Source organism: Sapajus apella, unplaced genomic scaffold (assembly GCF_009761245.1).
Source record: "Sapajus apella isolate SASKATOON/1434 unplaced genomic scaffold, GSC_monkey_1.0 scaffold169, whole genome shotgun sequence".
NCBI lineage: Eukaryota > Metazoa > Chordata > Mammalia > Primates > Cebidae > Sapajus > Sapajus apella.
Window position 1 is genome coordinate 1,321,681 of NW_022437109.1, and position 15,343 is coordinate 1,337,023.

Consider the following 15,343-nt stretch of genomic DNA (forward strand, 5'->3'; position numbering starts at 1 on the left):
GGGGTGGGGAGCGCAGCCCTCTTTCCTCTCTTCCACCAAGGTTCCTTCATTGGATTGACCAGCTGTCAGGTTGAACGCAAACCTGCCTCCTTTTGGTGGTGTTTGTCTGGATCGCAACAGAATAGCTGGGGGAGAGCCTCCCCCTATGAGCTCTGATTGGTGGGACTCAACCTTGGTGATTTCTGATTGGCCTAATGAAGAAACACCAAGGTAGGTTGCCTAGTGATCCTGAGGAAGCTGATGTGTTATTCCTTCTCTGCATCGAAGGATCAGGAAGTTTGTGCTCTCTGCGTGGCTAAGTTTTTCACCTACTAGGACGGGGGTGGGGTGGGGGGAACAGGTGTTCTCCTAAAATACAGCACAAGCTACAGCCTGCGTCCAGCCATAACCCAGAAGTAACATCAGGTAAGCAACGAGAAAATTACATCTCCTAACGTCCCTTCCCCACCCCCCCAAAAAATCTCTAATTTTTAAAATTATTATGTTATGGGGAGGGAGGGGTTTTTATTCATTTGCGGCCGTTTTTTTTTTTTTCTTTCAAGTAGGATTTTTAACTAATAAATGTCCAGGGGAAATTGATTTCTTAAAGAAAACTCCCCTTTGTTTCCCACCCCCGCCCCTAGATGGTTTAAAGTTTCTTGGATTTGTTTAGGAAATAGTCCCTATTCACAGTGCCAGATGGGCTTAGTGCCCTTAAGCATTTATTTCATGGTTCTCTTCCTCCTTCACTCTTCTTCCCACCTCCCATAACAAATTACATTTGAAATATACCCTTGTACAAAAAAAAAAAAAAAAAACTTTTGTAGCTCACTTCATTTGTATTTTTATTTTAAATGTTCATATGCACTTCTGAGTATTCATTTTAATCAGTATACATTTATCGAGCAGTTACAACGTTAAAGACATTGTGCTAGTTGCTATGGAGAATAGGATAACCCAAGAAGACAATATCCCCGTTCTCAAGAAGTTTACAGTTGAGAGACAGCCATACCAAGAGAAAGACTATAATAAATACTTTAAAGGAAGTAAGTATAAATAAAGTTCTGTGAAAGTACAGCTGAGGGAGTGGCCATACGACATATAGGTAATAGAAAAGAGGAAGTCACTTAAGGCTTCTCCGTGGGTCCACAGGCCTTTAAAGAATAGGTAGAATGTAGAGAGGAAGAGAAAAGGGAGAGGACCCCAGTGAGTTCAGAGGAGCAGAGGCAGAAAGAAAGCATGAGACATTTTTGAGAAAAAGTTTGACACCACTACTTATTGGGAGTAATGGGAAATACTGCTAGAGGAGTAGAACTAAGTCCAGTCATAACAACTCTTAAATACTATTCTTTTGATCTTAAAAAAGATATTCCTTTGTATAATTGTTGAATTAAAATATTTGATGTATATATCTTAAAAACTGATATCTAGATTCATATAAAATAAAGTATGCTAACTATAAACTTTATCACAAATGATTTAGTACAGTTTCTTTTGACTGTAGTACATAGAATAAAAGACATATTCTTCGATTTTTTAAAAAAAAATTGATTAGCCGGGCATAGTCGCACGCGCCTATAACTCCAGCTATTCAGGAGGCTGAGGCAGGAGAATCACTTGATCCAGGGAGGCAGAGGCTGCGGTGAGCCCAGATCACACCACTGCACTCCAGCCTGGGCAACAGAGTGAACTCCTTCTCACAAAAAAAACATTGAGAAAGAATTTGTTAATCTTTTAACACTCTCTTCCCAGTAATATTTGTTTGCAGCTCCTTGTGTATTTGCAAGATGTGGCTAGGTAGGACTAGAGCTGCTAAGTTTACTGACTGTGGAATTACCACACATGGTTTTCTGAATGTTATCCTCTAGACTTGTGATCTCCGCGGTGAGTATTTGAAATGAGTCATTAGGGCATGGGAGGGAAATACAGAACATGTATTTCTATTTAGTTTTCATATTCTTTTTTGCTTTTGATTTTTTTGTATATGTTTTATAATGTACTATTGAATATTTATAGAAATTAAATATAAATTATATGCATTTTGGGGCTGGATACTCACAATTTTTTGTTGTTCCATCTTTCTTAACTTGAGATCCATTTTGTGAAAGAGAAGTGACAATGGTGGACATACACTCCTTGTTTATAGATGATGCACAAGAAATCAGCAGGCATGGCCAGGTCCTGTGGCTCATGCATGTAATCCTAGCACTTTGGAAGGCCCAGGCAGGCAGATCACTAGAGGTCAGGAGTTCGAGACCTGCCTGACCAGCATGGTTTAACCCCCATCTCTACTAAAAATACAAAAATTAGCCAAGTGTGGCGCACACCTGTAATCCCAACTACTCAGGAGTCTGAGGTACAAGAGTCACTTGAACCGGGAGGTAGAGGGTGCAATGAGCCAAGAGCACACCACTGCACTCCAGCCTGGACAACAGAGCAAGACTCCCTCTTGAGAAAGAAATTAGAAGAAAAAAAAGAAATCAGCAGACTTAAAAGATGATCATTTATACTGGACTTTAGAATTACTCATTTTATATTTTATCAGTGCTATCTGTGAAATCTCAGCTATTGTACTTTGGAAAAGATACTGTATTATTACCCACCCATTTTTTCTGGTCATTACTCCTTCCTTTCTTTCTATATTTAAATCTGTAAATATTTCCTATTTGTATACATGTTTAATATGCATGTATGAATATTTGTATTTATTTACATAAGCCTACAAACAGATTTTTCTTTTTAATGACTCCCTCCAGAAACAGGTGAGAATGACCACTTTAACTCACCGGGCCCGTCGCACTGAAGTAAGCAAGAACTCCGAAAAGAAGCTGGAAAGAGAGGAAGACAGTAATCGAGAGAAAAGTCCAGACAATGAAGATTCTGGAGACTCTAAGGATATCCGCCTTACTCTTATGGAAGAAGTATTGCTCCTGGGACTAAAAGATAAAGAGGTAATGCAGTTAGGTTTGCTAGGCTATCTCAAAGACTATTCAATATTGAAATGTTTTAGGAATAATCTAATGGAATATATTTAATACTAAATTGGTCTTAGAATTGTGCTCCAACCATCCGGAAGATGGAGGAGCTGGGACAGTGACTAATACTTGAAGGGTAAAAATCCAGAAATATAATTATGTGAAGTGTATTTACTTACAAAATCACTCCAAAATTTTAGAAGATACAGGAGAGAAGGCTACGGTATAAAGTTTTGTCCTGGTAGTTTCCGAAGTCAGATTAAAGATGAAATAACTCCTTATTAAAATAAGAAAGAGGGCCCACACATTGAAGACTCCTTCAGCTTTGAGGAGAAATAGTCTTTAAATGAAAAGAAAAGGAACATGTGTGATTAGCTGTCTTACAGAAATAAACAATTGGTGGGTTTCTTTGTTTTTTTTCCTTGAGTTGGAGTTTTGCTGTTGTTGCCCAGGCTGGAGTGCAATGGCATGATCTCGGCTCACCGCAACCTCTGCCTCCTGGGTTCAAGCAATTCTGCCTCAGCCACCTGAGTAGCTAGGATTGCAAGCATGCACTACCACACCCGGCTAATTTTGCATATTTAGTAGAGACAAGGTTTCTCCATGTTGGTCAGGCTGGTCTCCGACTCCTGACCTCAGGTGATCTGCCTGCCTCAGCCTCCCAAAGTGCTGGAATTACAGGCATGAGCCACGGCACCGGGCCAATAGATTCCTTATAACAGAAATAATTTTTTATTTTCTTCTGTGCAGCTTTACAAATCAAGTATCAACAATTGGATCGAGCACAGTGGCTCACCCCTGTAATCCTAACACTTTGAGAGAGGGAGGCAGGTGGATTACTTGAGGCCAGGAGTTCAAGACTAGCCTGGCCAACATGGTTCAACCCCATCTCTACTAAAAATACAAAAATTAGCCGGGCATGGTGGCAGGCGCCTGTAATTCCAGCTACTCAGGAGGCTAAGACAGGAGAATTGCTTGAACCCACGAGGCGGAGGTTGTAGTGAGCCAAGATTGCACCACTGCACTCCAGCCTGGATGACAGAGTGAGACCCTGTCTCAAAAAAATATCTCTATATATAGATATAGATATATAAACAATTGAGGATTATTTTAATTTTTGAAAATTTTTAAAAATAATTTCAGCTTTTCCTTTTTTTCCCTAAATTTCTCCTTATTTAATGGAATATTCATTTTATAGTATAGTCTTGAGATCCTGAGTCTTGTGATATAACCAAATATTTTGCTGGCTTCTCTACTAGTAGCATCCATCATCATCCTTCATTTGTAACTTTTTACTGTGTTTTCTCCTCACCCTATTCCCTCATGAAGAAGTTTTGAAGGTAACATTTTGAACAATCTACTTTCTTTCCAGCAAAGCCTTAGTAAATAAATGCCCCCCTCAAAAAAAAAGAGGCATATTTATTACTGTCCTTAGTTTTGAAAACATATACAATTAGAATGTTATTTTAGATTTTAAAAATATTTAATTTGGCTTTGAAAATTATATTTAGCTAGAATTGAATTGGCTACATACATGTAGTAACAGCTCTTCTTTTCTACATCAATTCTTTGACTTGGGAATGCCATTGTTGCTTAGACTTTGCCTTTCATTTATTTACTGTTTTCCTTTCTAAATTACCAACTTGAACAAAATTTACAAGACCAGTTATAGTCTGTGTATTGTTAAAACTAATATTAGATTTAAAAATAAAATAAAATAAATTTTGTAAAAAAAGAAAAGAAGATGCTAAGATACATGAGCCAAAAAAAAAAAAAACAACAAAAACTAATATTAGAGACATGCTCATGTGTACCTGGCTAAGATGCAGGTGTATCAGAAATTCTTGCCCAGAAGTATATTTCCCTGTTTGTTGAGACGTTGATGAGGCTCCAGTTTTATAAAAGGCAAATAAATGAAAAGACAAAGGCAGCTCTCCAAGAGAATGTCAGAATAGAACTGAAGATTAGGTGGTATAAATACTGTTTTGAGATGTTTATGCATTGCCTAGGAAACAGTCACTGACTGTATTAAAAGAGTATATAGAGCTAAAAGCTATTTGGTTTTAGCTTTGAATAGGAATGATTAATTTCCTGCTGACTGTATGCACTGGAATTTTTGCTTCTGGACTTGTCTTCATGTGTTTATAATGGTTAATATAAATTTTAGGAAATAAAATAAAAAATAAAGGAGCTCATTAAGAGCTATGGCCATAATAGCATAATAGCACCAACTTAACATACTGGTGAGATACTGTATAAAATGAGCAGATGGCCGGACGCAGTAGCTTATGCCTGTAATCCCAACACTTGGGAGGCCAAGGGGAGAGGATTTCTTGAGCCCGGGAGTTCAAGACCAGCCTGGGCAACATAGTGAGACCCCATCTCTACAAAAAATTTTAAACAAAGAAAAATTAGCTGGGCATGGTGGCACATGTCTGTAGTCCTAGTACTCAGGAGGCTGAAGTAGGAGGATTGCTTGAGCCTGGGAGGTCGAGGTTGCAGTGAGCCAAGATTGTGCCACTGCACTCCAACCTGAATGACAGAGCAATGCCTCAAAAAAAAAAATTATAATAATAAGAGTACATAACAATTAACCACCTTTTGAATTGCTCTAATTTTATTTTTGAGGATGTTAACAAATATTTAGCTTTCATTTGGCTCAGGAAGAATAAGGGATGATAAATCCTTAGGTGTAAATGAATAGAAGAGGTCAAACCTTGTGATTTATTTAAGCAGTAGTAGTTAAAAAATGCCAGTTACATAAGTATCTCTAAAAATATTAAATTGATTTCCAACTATACTTATTTTTTTCTTCTCTCTCAAACTATCAATAGATTAATCAATATTTAATGTGATTGAGGACACTCATTATATGCTTAGTGTTATGCCAAATATTAATACTAAGATAAATAGAAAATAGTATAGTATATGGTCCCTGCCCTCAAGAAACTTGCATTGTAGCTGGAGAGACAAAAAGATACATACTTTTTAAAAGTTAAGTAACCCGGCCAGGCGTGGTGGCTCACGCCTGTAATCCAAGCACTTTGGAGGCCAAGGCGGGCAGATCAGCTGAGGTCGGGAGTTCAAGACCAGTCTGACCAACATGGTGAAACCCCGTCTTTTTATAACAACAAAAAAAAAAGTTAAGTAACCCAAAGGTCCATCAAGAGCAGAATGGATAAAAATGAATCATCCAAAAAAAAAAAAAAAAAGAATATTCCATTTGTTTAAATGAGTATAAATATGTTTTCTATGCAGAATGAAAATGAATATTGTGATACAACATGCATATTTCTCACATTATGTTCAATAACGAAAGCCAAACACAAAAATATACATACTGTATGATTCCATTTATATGAAACTCAAAAAACTATTGTATTTGAGGTTGCATATTTAGGTGGTATAATTATAAAGAAAATCAAACCAGGAATTATAAAAACTATAGTTTTTAGGACAGTGGTTATCTTTTCGTAGGGGACAGGGAGGGAAAAGGGTGTTAGTAATCAGGAAGGAAAATGAAGAGGATTTCTAGACAGTAACAGTTTTCTGTTTCTGGACCTAGAGGAAGTTTCATAGATTTTTGTTGTTGTTGTTTTATTTTTCTTTTTTGAGGAGTCTCGCTCTGTCTCCCAGGTTGGAGTGCACTGGCATGATCTCAGCTCACTGCAACCTCATTCTCCCAAGTTCAAGCAATTCTCCTGTCTCAAGCTCCGAGTAGCTGAGATTACAGGTGCCCACCACCACACCTAGCTAATTTTTGTACTTTCAGTAGACACGGGGTTTCACCATGTTTGTCAGGCTGGTCTCGAACTCCTGACCTCAGGTGACCTGCACGCCTAGGCCTCCCAAAGTACGTGAGCATTTCTTTTTTTTTTTTTGAGATGGAGTCTCACTCTGTTGCCAGGGCTGGAGTGCAGTGGTGCGATCTCGGCTCACTGCAACCTCCACCTCCCGGTTTCAAGTGATTCTCCTGCCTCAGCCTCCCGAATATCTGGGTCTACAGGCCCGAGCCACCATGCCCTGCTAATTTTTCTATTTTTAGTAGAGACGAGGTTTCACCTTGTTGGCCAGGCTGGTCTCGAACTCCTGACCTCGTAATCTGCCCACCTCGCCCTCCCACAGTGCTGGGATTACAGGCGTGAGCCACTGTGCCCGCATTTTTTTTATTCTTAGTAGGGACGAGTTTTCACCATATTAGCCAGGCTAGTCTCAAACTCCTGATCTCAAGTGGTCCACCCACCTCGGCCTCCCAAAGTACTGGAATTATACCCATGAACCACTGCAACCAGGCCATAGATCCTCACTTTGGAATAATTAAGCTTTTTACTTTTCTTTCATGTATTCTTCTGTATGTGCATTATATTTCACAATGCAAAAGATTTTTTTTTTTTAATTAAACAGGCCAAGCACAGTGACTCATGCCTGTAATCCCAGCACTTTGGGAGGCCGAGACCGTTGGATTGTCTGAGGTTGGGAGTTTGCAACCAGCCTGACCAACATGGAGAAACCTTGTCTCCACTAAAAATACAAAATTAGCTGGGTGTGGTGGTGTGCACCTGTAATCCCAGCTACTCGGGAAGCTAAGTCAGGAGAATCACTTGAGCCCAGGAGGCAGAGGTTGCACTGAGCAAAGATTACGCCATTGCACTTTAGCCTAGGCAACAAGAATGAAACTCCGTCTCAAAAATAAAAGAAAATTAAAATTAAAAAGTAAACAATAATAAAAAGCAAGTTTTTGCATGTTAGAATGAGCCAAGGGAGTTAGAGAGGAGAAATCATCATGGGATAGAATAATCTGGGGAAGAACAGAAAAAGGCAGTAAAACAAGCCATGCCTTTAAGAATGGGAGGATTATTAACATGAATGGAGAAAAGGAAACATGTTCTGGATGAGGGAACCTGAATGAGCAAAGGTATGATGAGCTTGGTGAGTCTGAGAGGTAACTGAGTAGGCCAGTATAGGTAGAGAACAATGGTATTCAAAATTAGTAAATTTGATTTGGACCAGAATCCTTTAGGGAGAAGAGAATCAGCCTAATGAAAACAGCAAAGCCCATTTAATTTTTCTGTCCAAATTAAGGACTTAATGACATTTTTATATTCTTTGTGAGTATATGTTTTAATGTGTATATAATTGCTTGATTTTACATGGTTTGAGGTTTATTACAAGTCAAAAAAAGAAAAAATGCTAAATGTTAAATTTTGTATCCCAAACTCCCAAAGTTAACTTTTACTGGGGAGTTCCTTAAGATCCTCTGTTTAGAACCCATTATTATCATTGTTTTAGAAACTATGTCTCTTTCAGTCAGGCTCAGTGGCTCATGTCTGTAATCCCGGCACTTTGGGAGACAGGAGGATTGCTTGAGGCCAGGAGTTCAAGACCAACCTGGGCAACATAGTGAGACCTCATCTCTACAAAAAATATAAAAATTAGCCTGACATGATGGCACACACCTGTGGTTTCAGTTACTTGAGAGGCTGAGGCAAGAGGATTGCTTGAGCCCGAGTTCAAGGCTGGAGTGAACTATGATTGTGCCACTGTACTCCAACCTGGGTAACAGAATGAGACACTGTCTTTAAAAAAAAAAAAAAAAGCCGGGCGCGGTGGCTCAAGCCTGTAATCCCAGCACTTTGGGAGGCTGAAGCGGGTGGATCACGAGGTCAAGAGATCGAGACCATCCTGGTCAACATGGTGAAACCCCGTCTCTACTAAAAATACAAAACATTAGCTGGGCATGGTGGCGCGTGCCTATAATCCCAGCGACTCAGGAGGCTGGGGCAGGAGAATTGCCTGAACCCGGGAGGCGGAGGTTGCGGTGAGCCGAGATCGCGCCATTGCACTCCAGCCCTGGTAACAAGAGCGAAACTCCGTCTCAAAAAAAAAAAAAAAGAAAAAAAGAAAAAAAAATTCTTTTGAGCAGTAACTGCCACAGACTGGTTTTAAAATATTAAGCATCTGACCAGGCACAGTGGCTCACGCCTGTAATCCCACCACTTTAGTAGGTTTGAGGTGGGCAGATCACTTGAGGCCAGGAGTTTGAGATCATCCTGGCCAACATGGTAAAAACTCATCTCTACTAAAAAAAAAAAAAAAAAAAAAATTAGGCGTGGTGGCATGTACCTGTAGTCCCAGATACCCTAATGGAAGAATCTCTTTTTTTTTTTTTTTTTTTTTTAAAACAGGGGTTTCACCAGTTGGTCAGGCTGGTTTGAACTCCCGACCTCAGGTGATCCGCCCACCTTGGCCTCCAAAGTGCTTGGATTACAGGTGTGAGCCACCACGCCCGGCCTATGGAAGAATCTCTTGAACCCAAGAGGCGGAGGCTGCAATGAGCTGAGATCACACTACTGCACTCTAGCCTGGGTGACAGAGTGAGACTCTGCCTCAAAAAATATAAACTAATTAATTTAATTTAATTAAATATTGAGCGTCATTGTCTTATGAAAGTAATCAAGAAATTTAAATATAATTTGAAGAGCATAACCTTTCAAGCACAGTTAAAATTAGATATTATCTCAGATGTATAACACTGACCTCAACTGAGACAGTGAACCTTGAGCACAAGCCTGACCAAAATAAAATAGGTTTATCTCCTGTTGAAATCAGGAATGTTTGTCATTATTGCCTTTGTTAAGAGTTTTGATATAGATTATTAACTCATGAACAATGTTTTAATTGACTTGTTAATATGTGAAACTTTTCAGTTAGTAGAATCTTTTATTAAGTTACCTGTGAGAGGAGTGAGCCTGTTAATGCTTTTGACCCCTGGTGAACTTTTCATTTCTCACCTATTCAATTTGTGGATAATATTTTTCAACCTTCCTCCCTTTCTTGGCAAGCTTTCTTCTAGTAATGCCATTTATTGAATACTTAGTACTTATTGTAAAAGAAAAGCTTTTCATCATATTTCTCATGTCACTGTAGTAAAAATTGGCAAGAAGTATTACCCATTGGGAATATGGAAATAACATTTTCACTTATTTGTTTAATCACCAAAAATTTTATTGAATGCCTCATGTATGCCATAGAAAGAGAGCACAAAAACAATAGTCCCTGCTTTTGAGGTCAGTTTATGGTTTAGCAGCATAGGGATGGTTGGAGATGGGAGTAGAATCCAAAAAGTCAGCAGACCATTGCAGAACAGTGTGATATGTGCATAACTGTGATCTGGGTAGGAAGGGAACACAGAGGAAAAGCACCTAGATCAGATGGGTGGTGGGAAGAAGCAGTAGGAGAGGGAGGAAGAAATGTTGGGAAAGACTCACAGGAGGTGATAACTCTCTCTCTTTTTTTTTTTTTTTTTTTGAGACAGAGTCTTACTCTGTCACCCAAGCTGGCATGTAGTGGCGCTATATTGGCTCACTGCAACCTCCACCTCCTGGATTCAAGGGATTCTCCTTCCTCAGCCTCCCAAGTAGCTGGTATTAAATGTGCCTGCCACCACGCCTGGCTAAGTTTTGTATTTTTGTAGAGACAGGGTTTCGCCATGTTGGCCAGGCTGATGAACTCCTAACCTCAGGTGATCCAACCGCATCAGCCTCCCAAAGTACTGGGATTATAGGCATGAACCACTGTGCCCAGCCAGAAGGTGATAACTCTGTTTTTTTTTTTTTGGAGATGGAGTTTAGCTCTTGTTGCCCAGGATAGAGTGCAATGGCACAATCTTGGCTCACTGCAACCTCTGCTTCCCAGGTTCATGCAATTCTCCTGTCTCAACCTCCTGAGTAGCTGGGATTACAGGCACGTGTACCACCATGCCTGGCTAATTTTGTATTTTTAGTAGAGACAGGGTTTCATGTTGGCCAGCCTGGTCTCAAACTCCTAATCTCAGAGGATCCGCCTGCCTCGGCCTCCCAAAGTGTTGGATCAGAGGCGTGAGTCACCACGGCCAGCCAATAACTCTTAACTTGAATTCTGAAGATTAACAAGAGTGAGTTAGTCTGTAAAGAGACAGATTCTAGGAAAAAAGGACATCAACTGGATGTTGGTGATAATTTCAGTGACTTATAATTGGAATAACCGTAGATATTTGAAAGCATCCTATCTCCTTTTAATGAACTCCGGTGTTTTGAAACTTAAGTATCAGAGCTGAACATCCAGTTACATATTTTATTGTTTAACTTTTGTAAAATTGTGAAATATAATATATCCAGAAAATTGTATAAAGCACATATGTACAATTTAACAAATAGTTTGAAAGTCAACACTCATGTAACCACGAATAGAACAATATCAGCATCCTGAAAGCCTTCTCTTATGCCCTTTCCTAATCACATGCTGCCCACCTCCCTGTAGTTTTGACGTGTAGGTATATCTCTAAACAGTATATTTTAGTTTTGCCTGTTTTTAAGGTCTGTTTTACTGGGTTAATATTTTAGCGTATTCTTTTAATTAATATAATCCCGTGAGATTTGTCCATATTGTTGCATGTAATTTAATCCAGTTCATTGTGACGTAGTATTTCATTGTGTGAATATATCACTATTCATACTGTGGGTTAATAGATATTCAAGATTTCATTATGAACAGTGCTGCTAAGACTCTCCTGGTACTTGTCAGTTATCTTTTTTCAAACAATTCGCTATTCATATGTATGGGGAAAATGATAAATCAGACTGTATTTTTAAATTACAAAATATGTTAATGCTATGCTTTTTTAAGCTGCTGCTGATCCTCCATCAGATATAGTTCATCTGTATAATTTATTAGCAATAGGAGATTACAAGTAAACACTTTTTTAAAGCTGGCAAAAAAAAATTTCAGTGAACTAATCAAAAAGGTTTTTTTGTTTTGTTTTGTTTGTTTTGAGACAGAGTTTTGCCCTTGTTTCCCAAGCTGGAGTGCAATGGCATGATCTCAACTCACTGCAACCTCCACCTCCCGGGTTCAAGCAATTCTCCTGCCTCCGTCTCCCAAGTAGCTGGGATTACAGGTGTGCACTACCATACCTGCCTAATTTTTTTGTATTTTTAGTAGAAACAGGGTTTCACTGTTAGCCAGGCTGGTCTCAAAACCCTGACCTCAGGTCATCTGTCTGCCTCAACCTCCCAAAGTGCTGGGATTACAGGCGTGAGCCACCACACCCAGCCCAAAAAGGTTTCTAAAATCAGTCACAGTCAGTCAGTATCCAACTTGTCGATTATTGGCTATGAGTGAAGAAAACTGCTCTCATCAGAAAGTGACTCAATCCTAAAATAAAAATATTTTAAAATTTAAAAATATTTTAAATAAAAATAAAATTTTATTATAATTAAAATATTAATAGCAGGCTGGGAAAAGAGCAAGACCTTGTCAGAAAAGAAAAAAAAAAGATTAGAAGTCTAATTTAGGCTGGACACAGTGGCTCACGCCTGTAATCCCAGCATTTTGGAAGGCCAAGGCGGGTGGATCACCTGAGGTCAGGAGTTCAAGACCAGCCTGGCCAACATGGCGAAATCTTGTCTCTACTAAAAATACAAATAATTAGCCAGACGTGGTGGCGCACAACTGTAATCCCAGCTACTTGGGAGGTTGAGGCAGGAGAACCACTTGAACCCGGGAGGTGGAGGTTGCAGTGAGCTGAGATCACACCATTGCACTCCAGCCTGGGCAACAAGAGTGAAACTGCGTCTCAAAAAAAGAAAAAAGAAATTCTAATTTAAGTGATTGCCTGGCCTTGCATTTTAGTTTCCTGATTGCACAAAATGAACAGTAAGTCTCCTCAGTAGTTATTGCGATTGTGAATAGGGCAAGTGTATCAGAAGGACTCGTTTGTCAGGTTTTTTTCTTTAAACATACACTGTTAAAAAAAATTTTTTTCACTTTTGTTTTTTATTATATCCAGGCATATAACCCCAAATAATTATTTACTGTTGGTATAAAAGAAAATAAACGGGCCGGGCGTGGTGGCTCAAGCCTGTAATCCCAGCACTGTGAGAGGCCGAGGCGGGTGGATCACGAGGTCAAGAGATCAAGACCATCCTGGTCAACATGGTGAAACCCCGTCTCTACTAAAAATACAAAAAATTAGCTGGGCATGGTGGCGCGTGCCTGTAATCCCAGCGACTCAGGAGGCTGAGGCAGGAGAATTGCCTGAACTCGGGAGGCGGAGGTTGCGGTGAGCCGAGATCGCGCCATTGCACTCCAGCCTGGGTAACAAGAGCGAAACTCCGTCTCAAAAAAAATAAAATAAAATAAAATAAACTGGAAGACCAAAGACCTGTTTTAATAGTAGGAAAATAGAGCTTAAGCTATTTCATTAAGATCTTCTCCCTAATTCTCCCAACGCCCGAATGCACATAGTACTCTTCCAAAATATAAAATATCTAGTATTGATATTAACACAAAGCCACTCACTTGAATTCAGGATTTTGGCTGTAACCACTGAGCCTATAAACTTGCTATCAGCCATTTCATCTCTTTTGTCTCTATATTTAATGTTTGTGTAATTTATTTTCAAAACATTTTGCACTTTCTATTGTTTAATCCTGCGAAGCAGGTATCATTCTCATTATAGGACTAAAAGTTAAATGGTCTTGTGGGCAATAAATTGTGAAATTTATATTCAAACTGACTCTGCAGCTGGGCATGGTGTTTCACTGCCTGTATTCCCAGCAGTTTGGGAGGCCAAAATGGGAGGATTATTTGAGGCCAGGAGTTCACGATGGCCAGGGCAACAAAGTGAGATCCAGTCTTCACAAAAAAAAAAAAAAAAAACTTAGCCCTGCATGAACCTGTAGTCCCAGCTACTCAGGAGTCTGAGGTGGGAGGATGACTTGAGCCCAGGAGTTTGAGGCTGCAGTGAGCTGTGATCACACCACTGCACTACAGCCTGGGCCATAGAGCAAGACCCTGTCTCAAAACAGAAAAAAACAAAACAAAAAGAAATCTCTGACTTTGCAATTTAAAAAGGACATGCTTACAAAGCAAGTTTCACATATTTATCTGTATTTCCTCCTGAAATAAAGAGGATTGTTTAGGATCGTTAACTGTTTAGTGTAACCCAAATAATTTCACCTCCTTGAGTAGATTCACCTGAATTTTATTTTTATATATTTTTATTTTTTTGAGACAGAGTCTCATTCTGTTGCCCAGGCTGGAATGCAGTGGTGTGATCTCCATCCACTGCAACCTCCACCTTCTGGGTTCAAACAATTCTCCTGCCTCAGCTTCCCAAGTACCTGAGACTATAGGCACGCGCCACCACGCCTGGCTAATTTTTGTATTTTTAGTAGAGACGGGTTTCACCATGTTGACCAGGCTAGTCTCAAATTCCTGACCTCAAATGATCCACCTGCCTTGGCCTCCCAAAGTGCTGGGATTACAGGTGTGAGCCACTGCACCCAGCCAGATTCATATGGATTTTAATTTATGCCTCCTATTAAGACAAAAGATTATTATTTTCTGCAATAATATTTAGCATATGGGCTATTTTTCAAATCTCATCCATATCTTTCTTGTTCAAATGTTTAATACCCCAGCAAAGCTCGCTCCTGGAAAAAGATTTTGGGATCCTATAAAAAAAAATTGACATTAGCATCAATAATGTAAAAAAGGAAAAGTAGGGCCGGGCGCGGTGGCTCAAGCCTGTAATCCCAGCACTTTGGGAGGCCGAGGCGGTTGGATCACAAGGTCAAGAGATCGAGACCATCCTGGTCAACACGGTGAAACCCCGTCTCTACTAAAACTACAAAAAAACATTAGCTGGGCATGGTGGCGCGTGTCTGTAGTCCCAGCTACTCAGGAGGCTGAGGCAGGGGAATTGCCTGAACTCAGGAGGCGGAGGTTGCGGTGAGCCGAGATCGCGCCATTGCACTCCAGCCTGGGTAACAAGAGCGAAACTCCGTCTCAAAAAAAAAAAAAAAAAAAAAAAGGAAAAGTACTGCTATAAGAAATTCTGATTGATTTTATATTATTAGTTTTATTTTTACTTCAAATTTTCCATTCTATTACCTCAAATATTAAAAAGGAAATAGGAAAATTCTATATATTCTTTTTCTCTTCTCTTTTCTCAAACAAGATATTCTAGTCATAAAGGGCAATAGGTCCAAGTTTGAATAACCCAATTGGCAAAAGGAAAATATATTTAAAGAGGCAGTAAATAATATTTAATTATAATTACCACATCATCACCGGGTGCAGGGGCTCACGTCTGTGATCCCAGTACTTTGGGAGCCTGAGGTGTGTAGATCACCTGAGGTCAGGAGTTCAAGACCAGCCTGGCCAACACGGTGAAGCCCCATCTCTACTAACACAACATTAGCCAGGCAAGGTGGTGCGCACCTGTAATCTGAGCTACTCATGAGGCTGAGGCAGGAGAATTGCTTGAGCCCGGGAGGCAGAGGTTGCAGTGAGCCGAGATTGAGCCATCACATACCAGCCTGGGTGACAAAAGTAAAACTCCATCT

The 15,343-nt window shown here is 39.7% G+C and overlaps 1 protein-coding gene across 1 annotated transcript in view; it reads left to right on the forward strand.

The window, feature by feature from the left end:
- The first annotated feature begins 205 nt into the window (after positions 1 to 205).
- Positions 206 to 15,343, forward strand: part of GOLPH3L (golgi phosphoprotein 3 like) — a 47,514-nt gene continuing 32,376 nt past the window's right edge. Inside the window, exons 1-2 of the mRNA XM_032267557.1 lie at positions 206 to 405; positions 2,736 to 2,930. Coding sequence (XP_032123448.1) covers positions 2,748 to 2,930 — 183 coding nt within the window. The 5' untranslated portion in view covers positions 206 to 405; positions 2,736 to 2,747. The remainder of the gene's footprint in view (positions 406 to 2,735; positions 2,931 to 15,343) is intronic.